This window comes from Dasypus novemcinctus, chromosome 6 (genome assembly GCF_030445035.2).
Source record: "Dasypus novemcinctus isolate mDasNov1 chromosome 6, mDasNov1.1.hap2, whole genome shotgun sequence".
Taxonomy (NCBI): Eukaryota; Metazoa; Chordata; class Mammalia; order Cingulata; family Dasypodidae; genus Dasypus; species Dasypus novemcinctus.
In genome coordinates, this window is record NC_080678.1 from 80,458,140 (window position 1) to 80,485,872 (window position 27,733).

The 27,733-nt window shown below is 55.8% G+C and overlaps 1 protein-coding gene across 1 annotated transcript in view; it reads left to right on the forward strand.

Moving 5' to 3' along the window:
• Window positions 1-27,733, forward strand: part of CDH23 (cadherin related 23) — a 438,368-nt gene that overhangs the window by 53,469 nt on the left and 357,166 nt on the right. The window contains exon 3 of the mRNA XM_058298988.2: window positions 3,490-3,567. Coding sequence (XP_058154971.1) covers window positions 3,490-3,567 — 78 coding nt within the window. The remainder of the gene's footprint in view (window positions 1-3,489; window positions 3,568-27,733) is intronic.

Genomic DNA, 27,733 nt, shown 5'->3' on the forward strand with positions numbered 1-27,733 from the left:
GGGGCCCAGAAAACAGAGACGCTGAGTGAGTTGCCCACAGCCACCAGCAGTCCTGCCCTTGTGCGAGCCTGGCCTGTGAGCGTCACCCAGGTCCCTGCTCTCTCTGCTGGGCACAGTGCCCTCTTTCGGGTCCTGTCTCAGTTGGCCGTTGTCGCTCCTTCAGTGGGGTGGGGTGCTGGCCATCCTCAGGGCTTGAGGGTCCCCACCCTGCCCTCCCAACACCTGCCCCTGGCCTCTAGCCCTTGGCCTCTGCCCCAGACCCACCCACGCCGCCCCTCCCCACTTGGTTTCCACCCGACCCATAGCCCCGCTTACATCTCCTGTCCATCCCCGGCAGCCAGGGACAATCCGTCCATGATGTCAGGCCCCGCTGTCAGCCCGTCCTCTCTGCCGAAGCCTCCTGTCCTTTTCCCTCCCTCTCCCCCTGGCCTTTCCCATTCGTGGTCTCTGGGCTTGTTGGCGAGGCAGGAGGTGGAGGCCCAAGCACGTCCGCCCCTCCCCACGAGATTGCCTGGCTCAGCGGGGGCTGGGCTGACGCTGAGCTTCCTGCTGGGCGGCGCAGGTATGGAGGGAGGCAGGGGGTGGGTGGGCTTTTGGGCCCCATTCTGCAGCCGGCAAACCGGGGCCCAGGAGAGGGATGTGCCCAAGGTCACATCACACAGCCAGGGAGTGGCAGAACACGCAAGGCCCGGGCTCCTGGAGCTTTGCTCGGGACTCCCTGTCCAGTGCTCCTTCCTTGTCACGGACTCTGTGCATTCTCCCTGATGTGGGTCTCAGGGTAAGAGACTTGCCCCTTCGGCCCCATCGTCACTGTGAGGCTGGGGAAATGGAACTGGACTTGGATTCTGGCTGGCCTGGGTTCGAATCCAGTCCTTGCGCCTTGCCAAGAGGAGTCTCCCGGTTCCATGATTCTGAATAGAGTTTATGTTTCCCGGCCTCATGTTCTGGCCGCTCTGGGCTGACGGGACCCTCCCCATAGCCACATCTGCTGTCTGGTCATTTCCAGAACAGCGTCCAGGACAGCTTCCTGCCCCGGCTTTGTCCCCCTCCCAGAATTCTCTCCCTTTCGTGCTCCGTGTGTGGAAACCTTGTCACCCAGCAGCTGCAGTTCACAGGCTGTGTCCTCTGACATCCCCAGCCCCTCGCCCTTCTCCTCTCGGGCCCGTGGTGGTTAAAAGCTTGGTTCCTAGGAGGCTGTTGGCGATATTTAAAGCTTGGGGGGTTCCAGGTCACCTCTGTGGACTCCAGGGTGGGGCAGTGTGCAAGTGAGAATTTGCAGGGGTGGGTGGGTGGGGGGAAGGGGTTCAGGGCAGACCCTTCCAGGAGGGGGCAGATTGTGGGGGTGGGATGAGGGGCACAGTGTCTTGGGATTCTCCTCTGTCACAGAAGTCACCCGTTCCCCGCCCCCCCACGTCCACTCATGAGCCTGCTTCGCCGGAGGCCCCCGAGCTCCTGAGGCAGCAGTTTTGCCTCGAGAGGACATAGCCTTCGTGCTTCAAAAGTGGTTTTTAAGAGAACGAGTGACCTGTCCGCCCCTCCCGTCCCCGCCTGTCCTGCCAGCCCCCTCCCAGTCCCCAGCTGCCAGTGCTGGCAGCCCAAGGCCGCTGGGCCTCTGAAAACCCCGATCCTACTTGGTATGTGGCAGGCGACGCACATCCCCGCGTCCCTGCCTGGCTGCCCGTGCAGAGCTCTCGCCACTGGTTATCGGCAGGGCCTGTAAAATAAAATTTAAAAACGAGTGATGCTCCTGCAGGTGATTTTTTCTTGCTGGTTTCGCTCCCCAGGCAGCCCCAGCCCGCTACTGAATTCCCCCCAGGCGCCCCGAGCCTCCTACCTCGGCTCCATCGCTTCCTGCTTGTCCGTATCCGGGGCCCCAGGGCCCCGGGTGGCACGGCTATTAATATCAGGGTTAAGAATAGCCACAATTTACCCGGTGTTTGCTGTGCGCCGGGGGCACGGTGCTAAGCGCTTTATGTATGTGATCTCATTTACTTCTCAGGACAGCCAGCAAGTAAGTCCTATTAGTATCGCTATTTCACACATGAGTAAACTGAGGCGTGGGAAGGTCATGTGGCTAGAAAGAGGCACAGACAGGCCTCAGACGAAGGCAGGGCTCTTGACCTGAGGGTTCCTGATAGTGTGCGCGTGTGGGCGCGTGCACAGGTGAAATGATCAAGGAGGGCTTCCTGGAAGAAGGGGCATCTAAGATGAAACCTGAAGAATGAATAGGAATTTGGCAAGGAAAGGCAGAAGGGCCAGGAAGTAAGAGGGAGGCTAGAAGGCTTGGGGAAGCCGAAATGGGATCAGCCTGCCTGGCGGAGCAGCTTTCAGGGGAGGACAAGACACCAGAGCCTCCTAGTTGTGTTCTGGTCCCCTCTAGGAGACATTCGGGGTGGCAGGGGAGATGCCCCACCTTGACTCCAGCCTCTCTCCCGCTGTGAACCTGCCTCGGTGGTCCCAAGCCCGGCACGTGCACTGAGGCAGGCTGGGGTCGGCAGAAGCGAGGACGTGCTCAGGCTCCAAGCCCCCGGAGGACGCAGCGGGCGGCACGTGTGAGCTGGGGCTGCCGCCCCTGGCTGGTGGGCACTGGGAGGAGGACCCTCCCTTGCCTGCTGGCGTCGCCCTGACCTCTTCCAGACCTGGCCGCTCCGTGCCCAGGGTTGACAGCCCAGGGCGAGTCCAGCCAGCCCGGGTTCGGGTCCAGCCGTCCCCCTTGCTGGCAGGGCAGCCCAGGGCAAGCTGCTCCTCGGTGCGCCTCCTTCCCTCGAAAGAAGAGGGGGACGACGAGGGCCTTGCCACGGGGACGGAGCGAGACGGGACAAACGACTGGCGAGATGAAGGCCTCCCTGTGTGGCAACTATTATTGTTGTTTTATTTTTCATTCTCACGGACCAGCCGGCCATTCACACAGCAGATATGTACTGAGGGCCTTCTCGGGCCAGGCCCTGCTCTGGGCACCAGGGTCGCAGCGGTCACCAAAGCAGACCGTCCTTGTCCTCGCCCAGCTTACACTCTAGAGCAGTGCAGGTCAATGGAAATACAATGTGAGGTGACTGTGGGATTTTAAGTGTTCTCGTCGCCGTGTTAAAAAGGTACAAAGAAATAGGTGGTGTTCAAATATCCAAAATACTCTTATTTCAATATAGAATCAGGATAAGGATATTATGAATGAGCTGTTTTACCCTTTTTTTTCCAAAGGAAATGGTTGAAATCCTGGGTGTATCTTCGGCCTTCAGCCCACGGGTCTGTGGGGGCCAGCCCCAGGTCACGTGCTCAGGACCTGCACGTGGCTGGCGACGGGAGTGGCTGACCACGTGGCCCGGTGGCTGCCCGCTCGCTGGCCTGGAGCAGGATGGTGACCTGCCAGGGTCCTGGGACGTGGGCATGGCACAGTCAGTGCCCGCCGCAGCCGCTGCTCTGCGTCGCCTCGCAGAATGCATAAAGCAGGCGTGGGTGCACGTGACTGACGCCCTGTCCTCTGACTTCCAGGCCAGGTGAACCGGCTGCCCTTCTTCACCAACCACTTCTTCGACACCTACCTGTTGATCAGCGAGGACACACCCGTGGGTGAGTTGGCATCAGGGCTGGTGGGCACGCGTAGTGGGCTGGAGGCTGGGCTCCTTTCCCAGAAGTGAAGGACATCTTAGAGGAGGAGACTGCCTTCCACTCATTATGAACACCTTCCATGGAGTCTCTGACTGGTGTTCGCCTGCCTTCTGCTTGGATGCCTCCTAGGATGGGGCACTCATTACTTCTCATGGTGGCGCATTCCAACAGTGGGGACTTCTAAATGTCAGAGTTGATCGTTTGAGCACAAGCTGCTTGACTTTCACCTGCTGGTACTAGTTTTGTCCCATCAAATGGCTCATTCCTCTTTCCTGTAGGTATTTGAAGATGACAACTGTTGCAGTTTGCTTTGTGGCTTTTTGTACTCTTCTTTGATTACTAAGCTTTCTATATTGAGTATGCCTGTTTTTGTCTATAAGTTTTTTTAAAAAGTAGTTAAGAGATGACTGAGAGAATCCTGGTGCCCCCCCGATAAAGAATGGATAAAGAAATGAGAATTGCGGATAATAAGGTTGACCTGGGTATCTGGTTAAGTCCCACCGGGGACTGAAGGAGGCGGGATCATCCTCTCCGGGTGTAGGGCAGGGGAGGGAGGAGGCAGGGAAAGCTTGCTGTGAGAGGAGGTAGCACTTGAGCAGACCCTGAAGAGACACTTCCCATTTCTGACTATTCCCACCTGACTATTCACCGTGGCTGGTTTTTAGGAGTGCCCATTTAAGCCTCATCCTCCCTTGCAGTGGAAGGGATGTATTTGGGGCAGGTGGGCCCACTGAGGCAGGCGTGTGGCCAGCCACGACTTGCCCAGAGCTGCCGGTTGGGGGATGCGAAGGCCCCTCCGGGATGGGCGGTACCGGCCCAGCACGCCGTCTGTGGCCCTCCTCGTGCCCTGCAAGCCCTCGGCGTGGGGTGCTCAGGAGGCGTGGTGCAGGGAAGGTGATGGGGCGGGCGGGTGGGCGTTGCTTGGCCTCGCTGGTGGTGCAAGCCGGGGGCCGGGTGCCCGTGCAGTCAGCCCGCCCGCAGGCCCTGCTCCAGGTACCTGTGGCTCTGGCTCTTGATCGTCTTTTGCAAACACCGGCATTGATTGGCCTCTGGGAGCAGCTCCAGGGCTCTGCCTGTTCAGGCTGCACTTGGCAGTCACAGCAGAGGCATCCGTCTGGCGCAGCAGGCATGGATCCCTGGCTCCAGGGGACCGTAGGAGGGGAGCTGGAGGACAGCTCTGTGGGTCCCTCTGGGCAGGGCTGGTGCTCCCCTGGCCCGGCCGCCTCCCTTCCGTTTGAGTCAGGATGGGTCAGCAGAGCTCTGGCCTGAGAGTCACAGCCCTGTTTTCTTTCCTCTCTGTGTGGTCTTGGGCACAGTGCCTGCCCTCTCTGGGCACCCATCTTCCCCCCTTGCCAACGAGAATGCACCATCTGGCCCTGGTGTTTGCAGACCCTCAGACAAGGCAGGCTGCAGCCCTCTGCTGGGTGCTGTCACTCCGGGCCATTCGGTAGGTGGCTCCATGGTGCTGGCCTATGGCCAGCAGTGGCCAAGGTGAGGGCTGGGACAGGTTTGCTTGCCTTGTAGTATGGGGCAACCTAAAGCCTGAGTTGTGAGACTTGGCCCTCAGCAACCCTTTGTCTCTGAATCTGTGTTCCACTCTGCAAAATGGGGATGGACTATTATTTACCTCCTTGGGTTGTTGGGATGTTTATCTACACCACCACTGACTCCAAAGCTTCCACACCTGGACTGTCTATTGTTACTGAAGGAATCTTGTGTGTTGACCCAAGGTTGGAAGGTCGGCAGCCACGGGCTTGCAGGGAGAGGGCAGGCAGGACGTAGATGAGCTGGGTCCAGGCTGCGGGTCAGTGTCAAGCCAGGGGCAGCGCTCCCTGGAGGAGGTCAGGGCTGTGGGTGGCCGGGCTTCCAGCTCCAGGGCTGGTTCTCCAGCTTCTGCCTGGGTGCCTCCAGTGATGGAGAGGGCATGAGCTTAGGAGGCAGCTCGATTCTGTGCTGCGGGACGGTTCCAAGAAGAGAAAGGTTTGCCTAATGGTAATGCGAAATCTGCCTATGGAATTCCTACCCCTTTGGAATTTTTGACCCATCATCGTCATCATCGCCTTAATTGTAATAATACATGGCATCTGTAACATCTATTGAGTGCTTGAGGGCCACTGTCTTCAGTTTTTTTATGTAACGTTTTTAATTCCTTTAAAAAAGTTTAAAAATTAATTCATGTTTTAAATTCCTTTTAGGAGTCGGAGGTCGTTTGGCTAGGGGCTCTGTTAGTGTGTAGCTGCTGGGTTAGGGATGGAGGCTTTATCTACCCCATCCTCATGCTCTTGCCTCAGTTCCCGACAGAGGCAGGGCCCCGGGCCTGGGGCGCAGTGGGGGATATGCTGGGCCATTGGCAATCCCTCCCCGAGGCCGTGTGTTCCGTTACCATCTTCTCACCTATCTTGGGCTCCAGTTCCCGCTGCGTGATGCTCTTGATGACAGGAGCCAGAGAAGACAGTCACAACACGAAGCCGTTAGTAGCCGTGCCTTCCCTGGTTCTGTTAGCGTCGCTGGAGGTCCCCCAGAAGGGGCCCCCTTGTCCCTGCGTGTCCTTGCTCCAGACGTGGCCATCGCTCATGGGCCGCAGAGCCCGGCCTGGGCACGGTGGAGCAAGGGCAGGTCCGCGGCCCGCTCCCTGGCCAGGCGGGGTGGCGTCGCCCACACCTTGGTCCTGGCTGTCAGCCGGGAGTGGCCACCTGGCACCTTTAGGGCCAGGCCAGGTGCTGCGCAGGTGCTGTCTCCACTTCACCTCCTGAATGCACTGCAAACACCCCACAGCCGGCGCTCAGGCCACGGTCACCAACTGCCTCCGTGTTGCTGAATCCAGTCGCCGATTCTCAGACCGCGTGACTTTTCCGTTGATCTTCTTTCATCCTTGAAACATTTTCTGTCCTGGGATCCCAGGACCCACACCCCCCTGGTTCCTTCTACTTCTGGCTGCTCCTTCTCTCCTGGGCTGGTCTCTCCATGTCTCCCTGGTTACTGACCTTTGGGGAGCCCCAGGGCTCAGCTCTTGTATCTCTTCTCCATATTCTCACTCCCTCAGTGATCTGCACTAGTTTCGGGTCTTTAGATGCTATCTACATGCTGGCCACTCCCAGACTGATGCCTTCTGCCTTGTCTTCTCCTCAGACGACACTCCAGACTCATAAATCACAGTATTTCCACTTGGACCTTAAAGAGTCCAAAATTGAATTCCTGGTCTTTCTCCAAAAACCCTGCTCCACCTGCAACTTTTCCCATCTCTGTGTGTTGCAACTCCGTTCTTCCAGTTGCTCATCCTTGGTTCTTTTCATTATCCCTCACCTCACATCCAATCTGTCAGAAAATTCTGCTGGCTCTATCTTCAGAATCTTCCTAGCGGGGAGCGGATGTGGTTCCAGCAGTTGGGTGCTTGCTTCCCACCTTGGAGGACCGGGGTTTGGTTCCCAATTCCTCCTAAAAAGGACAAACACCACGCAGACAATGAGCAGATATCAAGCAAAAACAATGAGCAGACAATGAAAAAGAACGAGCACAGATGAGGAAAAACAACAAGCAGATAATGAGCAAACAACGAGCAGACAGTGAGCAAAAACAAAACAAACAGGGAGCTGATGTGACTCAAGCAGTTGGGTGCGTGCCTCCCACATGGGAGTCCCTGGGTTCAGTTCCCAGTGCCTCCTAAAGAGGAAACAGACATTGAGCAAAATTTAAAAAAACCTTTCTAGAATCTTCTCACTTCTCACTCCTTCCACTCCAAACACCGTGGTCCAAGCCTATATTATGCCAGCGGCTTCCCAAGCCTCCCTGCTTCTGTCCTTTTCCCTGCTGCAATCCTTTCTTGCCCCAGCAGCTTGAGTGGCTCTTTGCAGCCAGTGGAGACAGAGCATTCTCATGAGATGTCTGCTCAAGCCCCTCCATCTCACTGGATAAAAGCCAGAGCTCTCAAATGGCTTAAAGGCTGTTTGTGATTCCGCCCCTGCTCCCTTTTGGACCTCATCTCCTACCGTCTCCGCCCTGCTCACTCCACTTCAGCCACCCTGGTCTCTTTACAGTACCTTAAGCCAGAAAGCTGTGTTCCTTCCTCACGGCCTTCGTGGCTGCTGCTCCTGGGCCTGGAACACGATGCGCTCATCCTGACTAACTCCTAAGTTCGTCCATATGCCATCACCTCTTTGGACTTTCTTGGTCTCTCCAGGCAGGGTTGAAGTGCTGCTTCTCTTGCTTTCTTCCAGTGCTTGGTCCTTCTTTAAAACAAACATTTTTTCATGTGTTTATTGGTAGTTTTATATAATCTCTCATGTCTCATGAAGTGCCTAGTCACATCCTTGCTCATTTTAAAAAATTGAGCTGTCTTTTAACTTATTGATTGTAGAAGTTCTTTATATATTGTGGATACATGTCCTTTGGTGAATATATGTATTGGAAAATTTTCATTTTCTGTTTGTGGCTTGCCTTTTTTTTTTCTTTTCTTTTCTATCTGGTTACATCACTGTCTTTTGGTGCACTGCTTCTCCGTGCCCATCTGTGCTGGCCTTGCACCTTTCCGCACTGTGCTCTGCACAGGTTTGGGATGTCTTTTTTTTTTGCCAAGAGGTCCTGGGGATCGAACCTGGGTCTTCCATATGGTAAACCGGAGTTCAATTGCTTGAGCTACAGCCACTTCCCCGGTGACTTGCCTTTCAATTTTCTTTTTTTTATCCCCCACCCCACCCCCCGGTGCCCCCCCATGGCCCCCTTGTCTGTCCACTCATGTCTGCTCATCTTCTTTAGGAGGCACCAGGAACTGAACCCAGGACCTCCCATGTGGGAGGCAGGCACCCATTTGCTTGAGCCACATCTGCTCCCACCTTTTAATTTTCTTAGTGGTATTTTTCAATGAGCAGAAATTTTTATTTTTATTGTTTTTTTATATTAAAATTTCCCAAATTTGCACACACTCTATACCCACCATTAAACAACTCCATCTTCCTCCTCCCCCATCCACTGGTAAACTGTAATCTACTTTCTGTCTCTATTAATTTGCTATTTCTAGATATTTCATATATGTGAAATCATACAGTATTTGTCCTCATGTGCCTTGCTTTTTTCACTCAGCATGTTCTCAAGGTTCACCTGTTTTGCAGCACGTCTCAGAACTTCACTCCTTCTTATGGTCAAAGAACGTTCCACTTTTTGCTTCTCTGTTCACTTGTTCTTGGACGCTGGGTTGTTTCCAGCTTCTGGCTATTGTGAATAATGCTACTCTGAATATTGGTGTACAAATGTTTGTTTGAGTCACTCAAATTCTATAGACCTAGCAGTGGGATGCTGGATCCTTTGGTAATTTCTATGTTTAACTTTCTGAGGCACCGCCAAACCGCTTTCCATGATAGCTATACTATTTTATATTGCCGGTTCCTGGCCATTTTCACGTGGTTGCTTGTCTGTCCCCCCACCCCATGTTGGACTGGGAATGCCTCCAGGTGGCCTGAGCCAACTCCACGTCCCCAAGGCTCAGGATGCCTTGGCGAAGGGTGAACATCTGGAGAGCGCAGCGCGTGGGGGACTGGTTCCCTGCCTGCCCGCCATCCCTCCGGGGCCTCAGGCCAGGTGCTCCCTCCCCAAGGGTGTGTGGGGAGCAAGGCATTTGTGACGACGCACGGGACGGCTGCCCAGGGAGTGGGCCCCGGAGAGCATGTCCCCAGATGGCACAGACATGCCCATGGCTTGTGAGCGGCGAGGCCCCCGCTGTGGCCCACAGCTGCCCGCCAGGGCTGTGTGCCATGCTTGCTGGGGACCCTCGGGACGCAGAGCCCTGGCTGGTCCCCCGGGAGGACACAGAGGCAGCAGCCTAAAGCCTGGCTTGAAGACCCCAGGCTGGGCAAGGAGCGCTGTGAGCCTTCCTGGAGGGCATCTGTCCATCTGCCTCAGGCCGCCACCCCATACTCACCTTCAGGATCTGGAGGGCAGTGTCCAGGGCTGGGCACCGAGGCTGTACCCTGAGTCTAAATACCCCCGGCTGAAAGCCTCCTGGGTGCCAACAAGAAGGAGTGAAAATCCTATCACAGCAAGCCGGGGTTCCTTCTACCCACTGGCCTGCCGACCCCTCTCCCCACAGACCCCTGCTGCCCGGCTTCTCTGACCCCTCAGCCCCCCAGCCCCTCCCGGGCTCCCTGTCATGGCTGTGCCTTTGAACGTGCTGTCCTTTAGCCTAAATCCCTCGTTGCCTTTCCAGTGTGGCTCAGATGTCACCTCCTCTGTAAGGCCTCCTGTCACCTCCCCCCCAACCCCTCTGTCAGCCCCTTATATTGGCCTGAGGAAACACGGAGCTTTTTCTTTCATGGCTATTTGTGTTCAACTCCCCATTGGACTATTAATTTTGGCTTATTATTTTTACTATTATCAATGTGATAATTAATTATGATTTCAATATTTGCACATACCATAACATTATAGAGTTTATTGATTGTCAGTTCCCTGCCAGGGCCTCTGTCAAGCATTGTAAGTGCATGTCCTGCTGGGGACCTCGCAGTGACCCTGGTAGGGAGGTGCCATCATCCCCATTTCACAGCTGAGCAAACCGAGCCTCTGGATTCCTCTGCTCTGAGCACAGCTCCAGGCCCGAAGGTGCCTCAGCAAATGCTCGTTGAGTGAGTAAATGGATGAATGAATGAATGAATGCGCGAGCAGATGCTGAATGTCCTGCCGATCCCCCTCCCCTTTGTCCCAGGTCCCCCGTGTGTCACTGAGGTGGGTGTGCATGGAGCTGATTTTGCCAGGCAGACCCCCCCGCCCCCCCCCCCCCAGAACCCCAAAGCTTCTCGAGCCACCATTAAGGTGCTAATGCCCATGCTAATCACCCACACGAGTCAATTAGTCTTGCCAGGAGCCAGGAGGGCGGGGGCTCGGGATTCATTAGGATGGATCGGGCCCAGGCGCTTGGCACCGCTGCCGGTCGGCGCTGATTAATTTCTCTGCAAACTCCATCAGTGCCCAGCTGTTTCGTCTGGACCAGGGAGAGCAATTTTCAGGTGGGCTGACCCCGCATCAGTGGTCTCAGCAGACGGAGGAGCCGCGCCTGCACGCACGAGGGCAGCTCCCCGCAGGGACGCCCCCGGAGCAGAACGGGAGAGGAGGGGGCGACTGATGACAGCCGGGGCCAAGGCACTCGGGGCGACAGGACGGCAGCTCGGTGACTCGGGGCGGACACTGTGGGCGGCGGGTGAGAGGAGGCAGGGGCGGCGGACGGAGGGTTTCCTGGGACTGGACTCAACGCCGCGGGTCTGGGAAGCCCCTGGCTCTCCTACCCGGTGGCCCCCTCCCCCTTCTTTTCTACAAAGGGAAGAAGTCCTCTCTCGGGAGAGGTGGAGAGCCAAAGGGCGGGAAGCATTCCTCTCTTATTCAGGGGGTTCCCTGGGACTGTCCCTGGGAAGAGGGGTCATGGTACCCCGGAGGAGTCGCTCGGCAAGGGCTGGCGGCAGAGCTGCAGGAATTGTAGGGCCAGCAGGACGTGGATGTCAGTGATCCAGTGGGTTGCAAACATCCACCAGGTGCGCACTTTCCGTGTGGTTCGGCCATATCTGCAAACCACCTGTCCAGAGGCGGTGTAGCCAGGTCGCTAAGAGCATGCCTTAGCACACCCAGACTGCCTGGTAGGGATCTGTGCGCTGCCTCTTACTTGCTGTCTGCCTCAGTTTCCTAATCTGCAAAATAGGGTTTGTAACACTAAATTGGTCTCTTCAGGTTTGTGTGGCTATTACTTTTGCTTTTTTTAAGGAGGGACCTGGGATTGAACCCAGGACCTCATACATGCAAAGCAGGTGCTCAACCACTGAGCTACACCCACTCCACTGTGGAAATATTAGATGAGCAAATTGTAAAGCCCTTAGAACTGATTCGCTCAAAAATGTAAGCTGTGATTTGAATTCACTCACTTGTTTTTAAACTCCCATAAACGTATTTTTAAAAAGCAGCTTTACATCATGTATTGCTCAGGCTTCTTGGATGCCGCTGGAGAGACCGCCTCTGGCTGGCCGATTTATGGGAAGGCTGCTGGAGCCTCTCAGAATGGACAGTAGCTCAAGGACCTAGCCTGAAAGTTGGCTGAAAGTCTGACCAGGTGGCAACGGCTGTCACCATGAGTGAATTCTACCACTCCTGGCCCAGGAAGCGAGGCCCAGTTGGTCAAGCTCAGGTCATGTGGCTATGCCCAGGCTGCAGGGGTGGGAGGGATGGGAGGGTGAGGGTCTGCCTCTTGCAGCTACACCCAGTGGGAGGGTCTCTAAAAATAGGAGGGGTGGGAGCTGGACAGATCGCCTTCATAAAGTGATAGATGTCCATTTTATAACACCAGAGTGAAATCCCAGGGCTGAGATGCTGTGGCTGTATTTTTGTAACATGTATTAAAATATATACATAGCTTTTAAAGCTAAAAGAAAGTTTTTCTTCATACCTCCAAGATCATTTTGGGTTTCATCACTGGACACCCCCCCCACCAATACTTCTAAAAGGACTGACCTAGACTTACAGAAAAGCTGCAGAAATAGTGCAAAGACTTTTCCATATGACTCACCCAGCTTCTCCTAACATAGCCGTAATACAACTATCAAAACCAGGAAAATAGCATTGATACAATACTGTTAACTATAGAGCTTATTCAGATGTCACCAGTCTTCCCACTCATGTTCTTTTTCTACAGGCCTAGAAGATTTCAAACTTCTTTTATAAAAGCTGTGGAACTGTAAAATGGGCAAATGCAGTGTTGACCAGATGTCTAGTATATATATATCTATATCTGTATCTATATCTGTATCTATATCCATATCTGTGTCTGTATCTATATCACACATATACTTTCATTCATTCATTCTTTCATTCAACAAATGTCTCATTGGGTGTCTTCTATGTGTCTGGTACTGTGCCAGGTACTGGGGATACAACAGTGAGCAAAACAGGCAAAATTCCTGCTCTCATGGAGTAGACATTCTAGTGGGGGAAGCAGATAGAAAATAACATAGAAGAAAAACATAGAGTATGTTAGTCGTAAGTGTTAAGGAGAAATAATCGTCTTTGGTTGAAGTTCAGGTCAGGGGGGGACATTGGGTTGTTGCAGACCTAGGGCCTCCCATAGAATTTGATGACCACTGTTCTAGACCAACACTCCTACTTTACAAATAGAGAAACTGAGGCCCGGAGGGGCAGGCGTCTTGCCAGGGAGTCACATGTGGCCTGCTCAGTCAGCACACAGGTGTGGGTGTGCATGGGGGCAGGTGTTTTGGATGTAGCCATGATAGCACTAATGATGAGATGTGCCACCTGTCGTGCAGGCGTGCCGCTAATGGCCTGCACTGAGCACCTGCGCCAGGCTTTGCTGGGGGGCAGGGGGTGGGGGTAGGTATGGACATGCACATTAAAGATAACTGCAGAAATAGCTAGCATTTTGGGGGCACTTACTCTGTCGGGCCCTGGGCAAGCGCTTCATACACATTTGCTTCATTCAATCCTCATAACAAACCTAGAAAGTGGGCCTTATAACACCAATTTACAGGTGAAGTAGCAGAGACTCAGGAAGGTTAAGTCATGTGCACAGGGTCACACAGCTTGTAGAGGATGGAAATTGGACTTGAACCCAGTGCTGCGTGGTGTACTCTGAAGTGTACCCCCAAACTGGCACCCTTCACCACAGCTCTAGGATTCTGTAAATAGGTCTTTGCTTTTTGGGTGCTCCCATGTGGAGTGGGGAAGAGGACCAGTGGGCAATGCCCGGCTACCCCCAGCCAGCTGGGACTCCTGGGCTATGGATGGAGAAGGAATTCATTCTGGACACAAGACCAGGGAGGGCTTTCTGGTAGAGGTGGCATTGGAGCACTTGGGTATTGACAGGCCGGGGCCTTAGGGAGGCATTTCAAAAGAAGGTGATGGGGCAGGCTGGCCAGCAGTGAGGCAGGTAACTTACATCGTGTCTTCAGTGGCAGAAAGAGAGGGTTGTGGTAAAAAGAAAGTGATCATAGTAATTATTTAGGACTCGTGTTTTACTAGTTAGGTTTTCTGCGTGGTCTCGTTTCACCCTTACAGTAATGATGGGAAGTCTGTTCTGTTATCTCCATTTTACAGCCTCAGGGAGCTCAAGTGGGCTGCACGAGGGCCCACAGCTAATAAGCATAGCGTCAGGATGTGAATTCCAAGGATTCAACCTCCGACACCCACGCTCTTGCTACCCTGCGGTGCTCCTCTCAGGATAGTGGGGCCTCTCAACAGTCTGTCACCCAGGAAGGGGTCTCGGTGGCCAGGGGTCCACACCGGAGAGGAGCAGGGTAAAAGCAGCTGCTGCCAGGGAGGCGAGAGCGGCCGGCCCAGTCTGGTCCGGGAGGCGAGGCCCAGGGCTGGGGCAGAAACAGTTCTGTGGCCTTGGCTAAGTCGGTTTCCCTCTCTGGGCCACGTTTCCTCCTCTTTACACAGAAGATGCTAATCCTTGCTGGACATGCCATGCAGAGTTGGAAATACTGCTGGGAAATGACAGGGGAAAACAGATGAAAGTATGAGAGATTAGCCGGTTCGCTCACTTCTGGGTCCAGGACCTTCTTCACTGACCACTGACCACTGACCAGCAGTGATGGGGAGGGGCCGTGGCTGGCTGTGCTGTGGCCGGGCAGCAGACACCCCTTTGGAGAAGCGGGGGGCTGGCGGGCGAGACTGGCCCCGCCAAGCCTTCAGGATGAGGATGTGCTGAGCTTGCAGCCAACTGGGAACACTTGGGCTCCCTGGGAACAGCCAAGGTGTAATTTATAAGAGCTGAAAATGCTCCAGCTGGTTGGGGAGATGGTGGCAGGCTGAGCCGACACGGAACTGTCATCACCCCCTCGCCCCGACCGTGCTTTACAAGCCTCGGTGGGCCTCTAAACCTGACTGTCCACCTGCAGCTTGGCCCCGCAGAGAAGATCAAGTTGGTTTGTCAGCCCTTGGTGTGGATGCCAGGAGAACTGTCCCTTGGCGCAAGGATCTCCCTGCAGGTCCCCTGACCTGGGCGCCTTCCCTTTCCTCCTTGGGGAGGTACAAGGACTGGGTTCTAATCCCAGCTCAACCACAGACTAGCTGTGTCGCCACAGACAAGTCCCTTCCCCTCTCTGAGCCTCGTCTGCCTCTTCTGGAAATGTGGACGGTCATACTTACCCAGCCAACTGTGCAGGGAGCTTCAGAAAGGGCTTTGAAAACTAAATCACTTTCTGAATGGTGGACATGGTTTTATTTTTCATTTATTTATCTTATTTTTTTATTTTCATTTTTTGGACATGGTTTTTATTGAACATTTTGTCTTTAAGCACCTCCTCTTCCAAGAGGACTTTCCTTGCACCTTCAGCAAGTATAGACTGGATCACAGGTGGTTTGTCTGCCTCGGTCTACACAGCTGAAAAATGGGGATCATGAGACTGCACATACTTTGAGGGTTGTGGTGAGGATTGAACAAGTTCATTAACATCAGGCCTTTGGAGCCAAGCTGGGCACACAGTAGGCGTTCATAGATGTTACCTCTTATTGTTGCTGCTCTTGTGTTGAGCTTTTCCCAACCAGGTGAGAGGCAGCCTGGGGACAGGAATGAGTCTGTATATGGCCAGCGCCCATGCTTCCGGGGACAGCTTCACCTTCCAGGCGGAAGAGGCCCAGAGGCCCCTGGCCTCACCCCCCGGCCTGTCCAGGAAGCCCCGGGCACAGCTGCCTGTAACCGTGCAGATCCTGGGAGGGCCCTGGCTGGAGCAGGTCCCCTGTCTCCTCAGGGGCTGTCCGCCTCCTGCAGCCACCACCCCTGCCCCTGCCTAAATCCATCCTGCTCTACCCAGGACCTCTCCCGAGTCAGCTGCTCTGCCTTCCCATGGTGGCTTCCCAGGACGGCCAACCAGCCCCAGATCTTGTCTTCTTTTCTCCAGCAGGATACACTCCTGCAGCTGCCCTCGTGCTCGGAACGTGCTTTGCCCGCCTTCTCCCTCCTCACCCCCGTGTGTTCTAAGCACTGTGGGGGAGATGGTTTTACGCCCATTTCACAGATAAGGAAACTAAGGCTCAAGGGGGTTGTCACTTGCCCAGAAGCTGATGGCCATTCAGTTGTTGATCTGAGCTCAAGCCCTGGCCCCTCTCCCTCTGGCACAGGCCAGAGAGGGCGAAGAGAAGCTTCTTGCGCGGAGCTGGCCCGGGGGCCTGGCCACCATCCCTGGCTCCCTTCTGCCTTCTCGCTCTCCCTGCAGATCACAGTGGGTGGAGGGGACAAAAGCCTCACATTCTGATCCCCTCTGGCCCCTCGCCCTCGAGGGGGGAGAGGGCGTGTCTCAGGCCCCCCTCTCAGTCCCTGAGCCCTGGCATCACGGGGCTGCCGTGGACGTGCCTTCCCGGCGAGCGTGTCCTCAGATTGATTTGGCCTTTGGAAAGGATAATTCAAGATGAATATGCTGGCGTCCGCCCAGAGTGGGATGGAGGGATTATTGAGTGCTGGACCTGCTTCGCCGCATCGGCTGCTTTATGAGCTCTCCAGAGAAACCCTATGTCAGGGATAACTCAGCTCTGACAGGCAGGGCCCAGCGTGTGTCCCCAGCATTTCTTGGGGAGCAGTGCCGAAGGCGCCCAGGCACCCTGCTTGCCACATCGGGTCCCATGGAATGGCTTCTGGCTCACTGCCATGTAGATCATTGCCCCTCCCACTGGCCCACTCTCACCCCATGTGACCCTGAAATGTGGGAGCAAGAGGCAGCAGTGCCCGCCCGGGGGATCCCCCTCGTGTGGTCTCTGGCTCCAGGCTGCTCGGGTGGTCCAGATAGAGTGGAGGTGAGGCAGCCAAGCCCCCTGACAGCTGGGCAGCCCTGGCCTCATCTCTAGCGACCCCGCCTCTGTCCCTAGTGACAGGCAGAGGGGAGGGGGTCTCATGGGGCCAGCCTGCTCGATGTTGACCCGGAAGGCAGCAAAGCCCCTCAGGGGTCCCTGGCAGCTCCCCTTAACCCTGGTCCCCCAGGAGTGTGTCCTGCTCAGTCCCTGCTCCTGTGGCCCCTGCCACCCCATGGCATTCTAGGGGACCTCTTCGAGGGCAGGACCCCGAATTAAAGTGTTAGCTGGCATCTTCTGGAGTGTACGGCGGGCTGACACTCCAGGAAGTGGCCTTCCTTCCTCAGTGTCCCCGTGGCGCCTGGCCTCTGTGATGCACAAGTGCCTGTCCCTGCCCGAGGCTGTGCTCAGGTTGGCTGGAAAGCCTTTCCTAGGGGTGACATCCAGGAGAAGAGAGAAAATGAAGGGGGGACACCCAGCACGCGAGGGACTGCTCAGGATGGCTGACTCGGCGTGGCACCAAGAGGCGGGTCCCGGCGCAGGGGCTTCTGCAGCAAGAGCCCAGATGCCAGCGCTGGGCAGTGGTCAGCACGCGCTTCCCTGGGGAGATCATCGGGCTGGCCCCCGTGCTCCGCGGGCTGTCACTTTGAACACAGCCCAGGTCCGCTTCTCAGTCCGTGCTCAGTGCTGGGTACAGGGTGTGACAGGGAATGAGATCCAAAGGTGGCAGCTCCCCTACGTGTCCCACGCCCCAGGCCTCGGGCTGTGGTTCCTGCTGATGCACACGATCACCCCCGAGGCTGCCCCCACTGTACAGATGACAACCACTGAATGAGTCATCCAAGGTCAAATTGCTAATGAAATGCCAGCTCCAAGGTTTGACAGTCTGACCCCGGGGAGAGCTGAGACAGTTTACCTGGCTGTGCCGTGGGCAAGCTGCCTGTGCTCTCCAGGCCTCAGTTTCCCCACCTTTCCCCATCCCTTCCATCAGTGGTTCTCTGGCTTGAGCGTGCCTCATAACCCGGGAGGGCTTGGTATCTGGGTGGCACCCGGGATTTTGCCTTCCTCACAGGTTCTCGTGTGCGCTGCCGCTGCCGCTGCCGAGAGCTGGGCCCCACGCTGAGATCAGTGCCCTTGCCTGCTGCGTCCCGCCGCCGGCTCTGGCCGAGTCCTTCCTCATCAGACCGAGCACCGTTCCTGCAGTTTCGGGCGGTGCCTGCCCTTCGGCCTTCAGCTCCCGCCTGCCGGTCCTTCTCCTCTGCCCAGGGCCTCCCCGGGGTTGCCCACACCTCCTCTGGGGTCCGCATCGGGGAACAGATCTGCGAATTAAGAGGGTGGCCCATGGCAGGGGGGAGGCGGGGAGGCCAGGTGAGCCTCTGGGGAGACGCCTGTCTTTTGTGTTTACACAGAGTGGCCATGCAGCGGAGGACATAATTACTCCTGACGGCCTTCATTAAAAGCTCTGGAGCAGTTTACAGTCAATTAAAGAGAGGGACTGCTTCCCCCTCAGGCCCCTCCCCACCACCACCTGCTCTGAGGGGGGCCTGCTGAAGGGAACTCGGACTGGGCCGCAGAGGGGTTCCAGGGCCTGAGCACCTAGCTGGAGGAGGAGGGGGAGGGGGGAGGGGAAGGAGAAAGAAGAGGAGGAGGGGAGGGGGAGGGGAGGAGGCTGCTGGAGCCGCAGGCTAGAGAGTCCGCAGCCCAGCGGTCACTGGTCACTGCCCAGCTCCTGCTTGAGCCACGCAGCTGTGTGCCCTGGCTGGCCCTGCCCCCGCCATGCTGGGGCCTTGGGCAATCTCTGCCTCTCTGAGCCTCAGTTTCCTCCTCTGTAAAATGGGGCTGAGCTCGTGTGAACTTGGCAGTGCTTTTGCGATTCTTCAGTGACGTGCGTGTGGGGAGCACAGTCCCGCCTGCCTCGCCCCGTCCCCTGTAAATGGGGCTGGGTGCTGCTTTTGCCCGGGAGGGCCTAGTGCTTTCTAAGAGCAAAAGGCTCTTCAGATGTTGAGGTTCTGGATGGTCCCAGGAACAATGAGCCTGGCTCTCACTCTTTGGATTTAGGAGACCAGAAGACACCCGGGGAGTGCCTGGTGGTCCCTGGTCCCTCTTGGCAGGGGTGGGGGGAGTCCTGGGGTGGGATGAGGGGTCCCAGCTGGGAGAGCCTAGATCCAGGGTGAACAACTTTTTTTGCCTAAAGTCAATTAAGGAAAATTTAAATGTTTGCCAGTCACATTTTCTTCCATCTAAAATGAAAATACAGTCAGGAATTCCATGGGGGAAATTGTGTATTTTTTACAACTTACATTACCTACTTTTATTGACTACAAACATGTCAATGAGAAAACTGGCAATGCTTTTTAGCTCCAAAAATATAAATATCGGCGTCTATTTGAGAAGTGACAATAGGAGGCCGTGTTCTGAAATTAGATTGTGGGCCCGTGAGAATGCTGGCTGCCGGCAGCCTGGGAGCTGCGAGGTGCTTGTCCCGACTCCAGCCCGGGCCCTCGTTGGATGAGATGACATATGGGCCGAGACACATGACATATGACACCCGCATGCCCAGCACAGAGCCTGGCACACACTCAAGGCTGCTAAATCCCAGTCCGCCCTCCCCCGGCGGGCAAGTATTGTCTTTTCTTTTCCTGAAACGCAATTATTTCTGTCCAGTCCTCTGCCCATTTAAAAGAAGGAGGACAGGGCCACTGTCCCCCACTATCTGCACCCCACCCCCGTTTCCCCCCTTTCTCCATCACTCGCCAGAGCTCTAGGGAGGTGGGTGAGCCAGGAAGGGCCAGATGGAGGGTGGAGGAAGTCGGCGTTCTCCTCCTGGCCAGCTCTCCTGCTGGGATTTTCTCATCCAGAAACTAGGACATCGCCTCTTGGCACCAGGCAAGAGTGGGTGCAAAGCCCCACATGCCCCAGAGCAAAGCCCCTGAACGTCAAAGGCTCTGTTTTCCCTGAAGCTTCTGCGCCCGAGGTCCTCACTCTTTACCTCTGCTCAGGTCCTGCCGTCGGCAGCTCAAAACCCAGATGCTGCTTTTTTTTTTCCTTAAACTTTTTATTTTGAAAGAATTTCAGACTTACAGAACACTTACATAAATAATACAAACCCCATATAGAGAACTCCAGCATACCCCAGATACCCAGAGCCACAAATTTAGCATTTTGCCGCCTTTTCCATAGCATTCTCTCTTTTATCTATCATCTATCTATTATCTATAGATTGCTGTCTATTGTCTGTCTGTCTGTCTATCATCTTTGGATCTCTCACCTATCTATTTCATGAATGGCAGCTTCTTTTTGAGGAGGCATTATCCACCCATTACCCTTTCTTTAGAGGCCTCAGGGGAATATTTTAACCAACACTCAAATAGTACTTATACTGTGTCAAGGACTGCTGTAAATTCTTTTACTCATTATAACAACTCTGAGAGAGACGGTTTTTATCATTCTATTTTTTATTTGGGGAAACTTAGGCAAACAGAAGTGACTTGCCCGAGACGGCAGAGCTGGCGAGCGGGGCGGGGCTGGGAGTTGGCCTTGGGTGGGCCGGCACAGCCCCAGCCCCTTCCTCTGTGTCTCACGGGGGCTTCCGTGCCGAGCAGCTGCCAGGCGCCAGGCCCTGTATACCCATGATCATGTCAGATCTTCACCATAACCCTCCAGGGAGGTATTTATGTCTCTGTGTGGCAGATGGGGAAACTGAGGCTCAGAAAACCTCATCTTGCCCATAGTCGTAGAACTAGTAAATGGTAGAGCCAAGATGGAAATCCAGGGCGGCCTGCGTGGGGTCTCTGCTGGAGGGCCTTGGAGGGTGGTGACACGGCCGTCCCCCTCACTACCCCCCCCCCCACGTCCTGCTGCACTGCCTGGCTGTTCTGGCTCCAGAGCAGGGGAGCTTCTCAGCCCACCATCTGTGATGAAGACCCGTCTCCTCCAGAGCAACTCAGCTCGGCCCCACTGTGCCAGAGCCTGGGTGAGTGACCCAGCTCTGCAGTTCTGGGTGACGCCTCGTGTATGAAGAGAGGGGCTGGGCGGAGGGGGCCGAGGGGGCTGGCAGCACGGGGCAAGGGCGGCTCTGCGGGTGCTTGGTGGCTGGTCCCCGTCCTGGGTCTGATATGCTCTCGCTGTGGCCTCTTAAGATTTCCTTGCCAGTTAAACCAGAAAACAATGACCAGAAAGTGAGTTATGTTCAAGTCCTGCTATCCCCTGACCCCCCTGAACTCAAATCCCCTTCCCTCCTGCCCTCCTGACTGTGTCCTGGAGAATTAATAAGAGCTATGGTTGACACAGAGCCAGCCGGGTGCCAGGATTTTCTGTGCCTCACCTCCGCCCTCACAACGAGCCAGGAAGGGAGCCCTGGGATCACACCTCCATTTGGCCCAGCGTGAGATCCTCCACACTGGTGGAAAAGTACAGAGTGCATTGTCCAATACAGTGGCCACTAGCCACATGCAGCTGTTTAAATGTAAATGAATTACAATTCAATGGAAATTAAAAATTAAGTTTCTCATCCACATTGGCCCCGATTCAAACGTTCCGTAGTCCCACGTGTTGAGTGGCTGCTGTCTCGGAGGACGCAGAATAGAGGGCATTTCGGTCATTCCAGCAAGTTCTGTTGGGCAGCCCTGGTGTCTTCATTTTACTAAGGAGAACCTGAGCCACAGCAGTCTGCCCGTCGTCCCTCGGCTGGGGACAGGCACTCCCCAGGATCTGGATTTTGAACCCCTGTTCTCCATGGCTGGCGGTCTTTCTCTGGCTCTGAGGATAAAGAGCATTTCTAGGGCAGCAGAGTCTGAGGTCCTCGGTCATTGAGAGCCACCCAGCTCTGGGTCCCCCTCCCCATTTTGTGGACCCCCGCTCTGCGGACCCCCAGCCAGACCGGCTCAGAGCCGGGGCCCTGGGCAGTGTGCCCGCCCCTCGGCCAGCGGCGAGCCTGCTGGTTATGGATTTTTACAGCTGTTTACTTGAAGTTGTTCTGTCCAGGAATGAAATAACTCTCTCCACCGCCACTATGAATTCTTTGCTTCCCTGGGGGAAAAAAAAAACCAACAAAAAACATCCCCTGTGACTGGAACATTGTCTGCAGTCCTGTCAGGTAGCAGCGGTGAATGACAGGTGAGAGAAAGCAAAGCGGCTGAAAGCCATTACCCTCTTACTTCAGTGGAGTTGGAAAAATAGTCATAAATTAGTGCTGTGCGCTGAAAGAGGGGAGAGGGAAAAACACACAAAAATAAAAAAACGCCTCCCTGACAGAGTCGTAATTTTCCCTCGAGGGTGGGGGCTGGGGTGTCGGGACAGTGACGTCTCAGAAGAAGCCGCTGTCACCCCTGCGGCTCACCTCCCGCTGCCACACCCTGGGGATGGGGCCAGAGCGGGCATGGCGTTCCCGACGGCTCGGCCTCCCCAGCCCCTGCAGGGCCGCGCCCCACCCGCGTGTGTGTGTGCGCGCGCATGTGAGTGTGTGTGTGAGCATGTGAGTGCGTGTGCCCTGTCCCTGCCATGTGCATGAGTGTGAGGTTGTGTGATAGTATGTGTGAGTGTGTACCTGACCATGAGTGTGAGTGTGTGCCCTGTCCCTACTTAGGTGTGTACTGAGTGTCCCTGTGAGGATGTGACAGTGTGTGTATCCCTGCCTGTGTGTGAGTGCGGGCATGCGTGTGTGTATGGCGTGATGTGTCTGCTCGCGGGGTGTGTGCAAGGCTGTGTGACTTCACCGCTATTTCATCCTTCGCTTGTTCTCACACACGGCAGCGAGTGGAGCATCTCGCAGCTTTAGGCGGGACCGAGCGCGCACGCCCTGCAGGTTTCGCGCCCCCTCCCCCCCCCCCCCCGGGCTGATCTTTATTAGGAGGTTTGAATCAGGGGAGAGCTAAGCGGCAGCTTGGGGGCCCTCGGCGGGGTGCGTGCTGTTTGGGGTTCTTACTACTTAGAGCTCGTTGGCTCTGTTTGCTTTATGGAGCCAGAGGTGTTTATAAAGGGTGGTGGGAGGAGACGTGAGGCGGGCCTGGGCGCGAGGTAAAATGGATGGACACCCCCTGGTGGAGACCCCAGAGAGGAGGGACGGGTACACTGGTCCAGGCCGCTGGGGGCAGCCATCTGACTTCAGCAAGTTAGGCCTACGAGCGGTTAGCAGATGGGTGATGCATACTTGTGGCTCTCAGACTTCAGCGTGCCTGAGAATCCTCTGGAAGGCTGATCCCCTTCCCCCAGAGTTCCTGATTCTGTAGGGCAGGGGCGGGGCCCTAGAGTTTGCATTTCTACCCCGCTCCCAGTTGCTGCTGCTGGCCTGGGGACCCACCCCCCTTGGGGAAGTCTGGACGCACGCCTTCTACCAGGTCCCTTAATGAAGCCGGTGAGGCCAGACAGCGGATAAGAGCATGGGTGCTGGGACTCACAGGCTACCTGCCACCAGCCACCTGTGTGCCCTCAGGGGAGTGACTTCCCTGCCTGTGCTCAAGCCTCCTCATCCGTCACGTGGGAGGATGAAGGCATCTGCCTGGAAGGCTGGCGCAGGAGGCTGTGCTGGGAGTCCAGGCAGCGCGGCGTGTGGTCTGCTGGTCAGGGCCCCACTTGGAGAGGAGCAGGCTCCCTCTTGCCCTCCCTCCCTTTCTCTCTCCATTCTTCCTTCCTCCACCCTTCATCCAACAAATGGCACGAGCAGAGCTCTGTGCTTGGCTCTGCGGGGGTTTGGGTCTATAGTTAGTATTTAGAGGAGTCTTCGGTCTATTGGGAGCCACAGCAACTCACCTGCGTGAAGGATCTGAGTAGTGCCAGATTTCAGTAAGCAAGAGTCTGTCACAGGAGTTTACGATGGAGTCCAGAAGTGGTCGCTGCAGCGACGACATTCAGAGGAGAGCGCTCGTTGCGGGTAGAATAATAATACCGATACTGATAACTAGCGCCTACCATGTGACAGCACCCTTCTGAGATGTTTTGCATGTTAACCCAGGAACCCTCACGACTCCCTGTCTGCACGAGGCCACTCACCCAGGGTGGCCCGGATGGGAGGTGAGAGGTGGGCTGTTGACCTGGCCCATCGGAAGCGCTTGCCGAGGGCTGGCCAGAGGAATGAGCAAGGAGGAGGGCAGGGGGGCTCCTCCGGGAGGGAGGGAGCGCAGCCTTGCTGCTCTTGTCCCTTCCACGGCCGCATGTCCACCCTCCGTCCTGCAGCCAGGCAGTCACTTAACACAATTCGGAATATGACATCACGTGCTCCTTCCCTCCCGCTTGCTCCCTCGGCAGATCTCCTCTGGGGCACCGTGCTTGGTACGGGCGGTCCTTTTTCATCTTGGCCATTCTCATAGGTGCCGAATGGTATCTCACTGTGGTTTCAATGTACATCTCCCTGATGATCGGTGAGGTTGAGCACCTTTTTGTGTATTAATGCTTATTTGCCATCTGTATTCCAAAGGGTATCTACTTTGGCAAAGTAGCTGTTCACATCTTTTGCCCACTTTTTTCAAATAGGGTGTTTGTTTTCTTATTATTGACTTTGGGGAGCTCTTTATATATTCTGGATTTAAATCCCGTATCTTGCAAGTATTTTCTCCCAGCTGTGGCTTGTCCTTTCAGTCTCTTACCAGTGCCTTTTGAAGATCAGGTGTTAATTTTATGACTTGTGCAGCCAGGCCTCTCAAAGGGGAGTGTGCGCTCGCTCGCTCGCTCTGGCCCTCAGTGCATGGTTTGCCCCCCGACCCATTGCAGCCTGACTGCTGCCCCCGCCACTCCCCCGGCGTGAGCGCTCACAGAGGCCAGCCAGCGGCTGCCACCTGGCCCAGACCAGTGGGCATTTTTCAGACCTGACCTCGCAGGACTCTGCTGGGTCTGATCTCATTGGCCACTCACGGCCCGAAGCCCACTGCTCCTCGGGCCCCTGCTCCTCCCTTCTTCCCTCCCACCCCTTTGGCTCCTTCTTGGGCTCCTTCTCCCACTTAGCCCTGGTGCCTCCCAGGAATGTGCTCTCTCTTCCTCTTTACACGCTCTGTTTGGTGGAATCTCCCCCTTCCAATTGTTCCAGGACCACCTCCAGGCTGCGTTGCCCCCCAGCCAGCTGGCCCCGTGTGCGGCACACGTCTAACTGACAGCTGCTCCAGGAGCCAGGGACACCTCCATCCTGCACGTCCAACTTCTCCTCCTCCTCCTCTGCACAGCCCCTCTTCCTGGACCCTCCCTCTCTGCCTGCTGCTGATTTGGCTACTGGAGCTCGTCCTTGAACCCACATTCTCAGGTTGCAACGCACATGCTCTACTGTGTCTCATCTTGGTACCTTGTTCAAAAGTTCCACTGCTTGGTGTCCCTTCCTAGTTTCCTTTCCTCTTTCTTTACCTTTGTGTTATCATCTCAAGCCACCTCTCCCAGGCAGCCTTCCTGGAACCCCCTCTTTAGGGTCTGTTCTTTGTTTCCTCATGGCTCCTAATACAGCTTAGCACCGACCATTAACACACAGATGTGATCTGTTTGTGTTTTTCTTCCACTCATGACCATTGCCTGGAGGGCTGATGTGGTTTCTAATTTCATGTTTATATCCCCCACATCCACCAGGCACAGTGTCTGGAATATATTAGGTGCTCAGTTAACGGTGAGGAAATAACGTCTCAAGACTGGACCCTGGGCCAGTCCTGAGCGGGTTTGCCCTGGGATCCATTTCTCGCCTTCTTTGACCCTGCTCTTCATTCCCCGGGCTCCTGGGTCAGCTGGTTTCCTCCTGGATTTAGCCAGTGGGAGGCATGGAGGGAGGGAGGGAGAAGCCAGGCTATTTCCCCTGTCCCTTCCCTCTCTCCCTGGGTTCCAGTGGGTGTGTCTCTTTCTTGGCCCCAGCTCTCACCAGGTGAGCGGGGCCCCGGGTTCTGGCCACACACCTCCTTGTCCCTCCAGCCTCAAGCTGGCGGTGGCCTCCTGCTGTCACCAGTCCCTGGGCTCCCGCACCATCCCACTCGGCTTCTCAGTGATTCCATCACCAGAGTCCCTGCGATCGGTTCCCCCTTGGGTAAACACAGTGTGTCTTGTCCTGGTCGGGGCCCTGGGAGCAGGGTCCCCCAAGCAGATGTCTGGCCCTCGTCTCACCCATGTGTCCTGGAGCCGTTGTTGAGTGCATGCCTGGATGCCTGGCAGACCCAGGCCGGCCCAGCCTGCTCTGCCTTTGGCCTTGCAGCTCTTGCCAGGGGGCCTGAGTCCCGGTGCTGCAGTCACAGGGGTGGCGCTGAGTGGTGGGGGGAGCGGAAGGGTGGGGCAGGGGACTCCCCTCGCTCACGCCTGGCCCCTTTATCTATTAAGCCTGCTGGGTGGTAAAAGCCAAAGTGGCCCCAGGTAGTGGGATAATAGCCTCTTTAATTGTGCTTGGAATGAGATTAACTTCTTATCTGACAGTTTGACATCTTTATTGTTATTAATGCCCGAATAATGCATTGTTATTTTTATAAACTCCGTGGTGGCAAACATGTTCCCTTTATTTGGATTAAAAATAGATGCATCTGTTACTTCCCCTCATTACCCCGGGCCAGGACTCAGGGTCCCTGGCTGGCCTGGGGAGCAGGGACCGGGGTACAGGGAAGCCACATCCGTCCTGTCACTTCCCAGGGGGCGAGGCCCGGATCTGGTCCAGCCGGAGCCTCCAGGCAGCGCCTGGGAAGACGGGTGCTCCTGGGCCTTCCCTGCCAGAGGCAGCCTTTTTTTTTTTAAAAAAAAGATTTATTTATTTATTTATTTAATTTCCCCCCCTCCCCCGGTTGTCTTCTCTGTGTCTATTTGCTGCGTCTTGTTTCTTTGTCCGCTTCTGTTGTCGTCAGCGGCACGGGAAGTGTGGGCGGCGCCATTCCTGGGCAGGCTGCTCTTTCTTTCGCGCTGGGCGGCTTTCCTCACGGGCGCACTCCTTGCACGTGGGGCTCCCCCACGCGGGGGACACCCTTGCGTGGCACGGCACTCCTTGCGCGCATCAGCGCTGCGCATGGCCAGCTCCACACGGGTCAAGGAGGCCCGGGGTTTGAACCGCGGACCTCCCATGTGGTAGGCGGACGCCCTAACCACTGGCAGAGGCAGCCTTTTGAGCAGCCTGGAGACTGCCCTGGGCAACTTCCGGAGGAGCGTCTTACTTAGTGGCCCCAGACTAAAGTAATGTTCTCCGAAATACTGAATGGGTGGAGAAGAGAGACATCGAAAGTGAGGGAATAAAAGCCCTCTGGAAGAACTCACAGCTCCCTCTGTTCGTCGGCTCCCATACGTTGGCTGCCCACCTGCCGTGTGCCTTCCACGGTGTGAGATGCTGGGTGTCCCGCCGTGGGCTGGCCTTCACGTCCCCTCCTTTGGGGAGGGGGCCCGGGGAAAGGGTAGGACCATGCAGAGGTCAAGGGCACGGTTCTGTGGTCAGACTGCCTGCGCCCAACTCCCAGGACCCACGGGTCAACCTTTCCTGCCTCAAGTCCCTCATCTGTGAAGTGGGGATAAGGAAAGTCCTTACTTCCAGGGTTCTTCAGAGGATTCTAATACGGGGGCTCTTAACCTTTTTGGTTGCACGGACCCCTTTGCCAGTCAGGTGAAAACCACGGATACTAGCGTAAATTATTACATACATTCACGGACTCCTAGAGTAAATTATTACATACACCTCTAGATTCAGTTAGAGGCCAGAGAAAATAAAGATAATAAGTTGATATTTTTTCAATACTGGTTCACGGATCCCCCAGAATCTGGTTAAAAACCCTTGTTCTAACACGTGAAGAAAAAAAAAAGTGTGCTAACTGCCTGGAGCATATAATAGTCAGTATTAGCAATACCTGTGGTTAGTGCGCTCTCTGTGGCCCTCGTGCCAGCTGTCACCAGGACTGTCAGCCCGGGAGGCAGCTCTGGAGGTGGGGACAGGCTCCTGCAGAGTGACTGCTGGAGGGTCAAGGGTCCTCGGGTGGGAGGACCCAGCCTTGGCCCCAGAGCCGAGGCCTCCTGCTCCCTGCCCTGGTGACTTGTTGCCCCCTCGTCGGCCCCCCCGGCACCTCCACTTTCCTAGTCGTTAGCCCAGCTGACAAGGTCGATAATGCCTCCGCCTTGGAGAGCTGGTGCCAACGTCTTTATCAAAGCCAATATTAATTTTCTCTAATTAGGAGCTGCCGCTAATGAGCGTCACAGCTAATTTAGCTCATACATAACCCGGGAATGGTGCCACTCGCGTGCCAGGTTCCGGAGTCCAGGATGCCGGCGCCCGCTCTTTCCCCGCCCCCTCGCGGTGGTGCAGGGCACTCGCTGCCGGCGCAGCTCCCGAGTGGCCTCCCTGACCGGCTGGCTCCGGAGAGTCCCCCAGATGGGACCAACAGGGCGAGTCCCTCGGTGCTGGGTTAGAGTGTGGCCTGCTGCTCCAGGAGTGGGGTTTGAGACG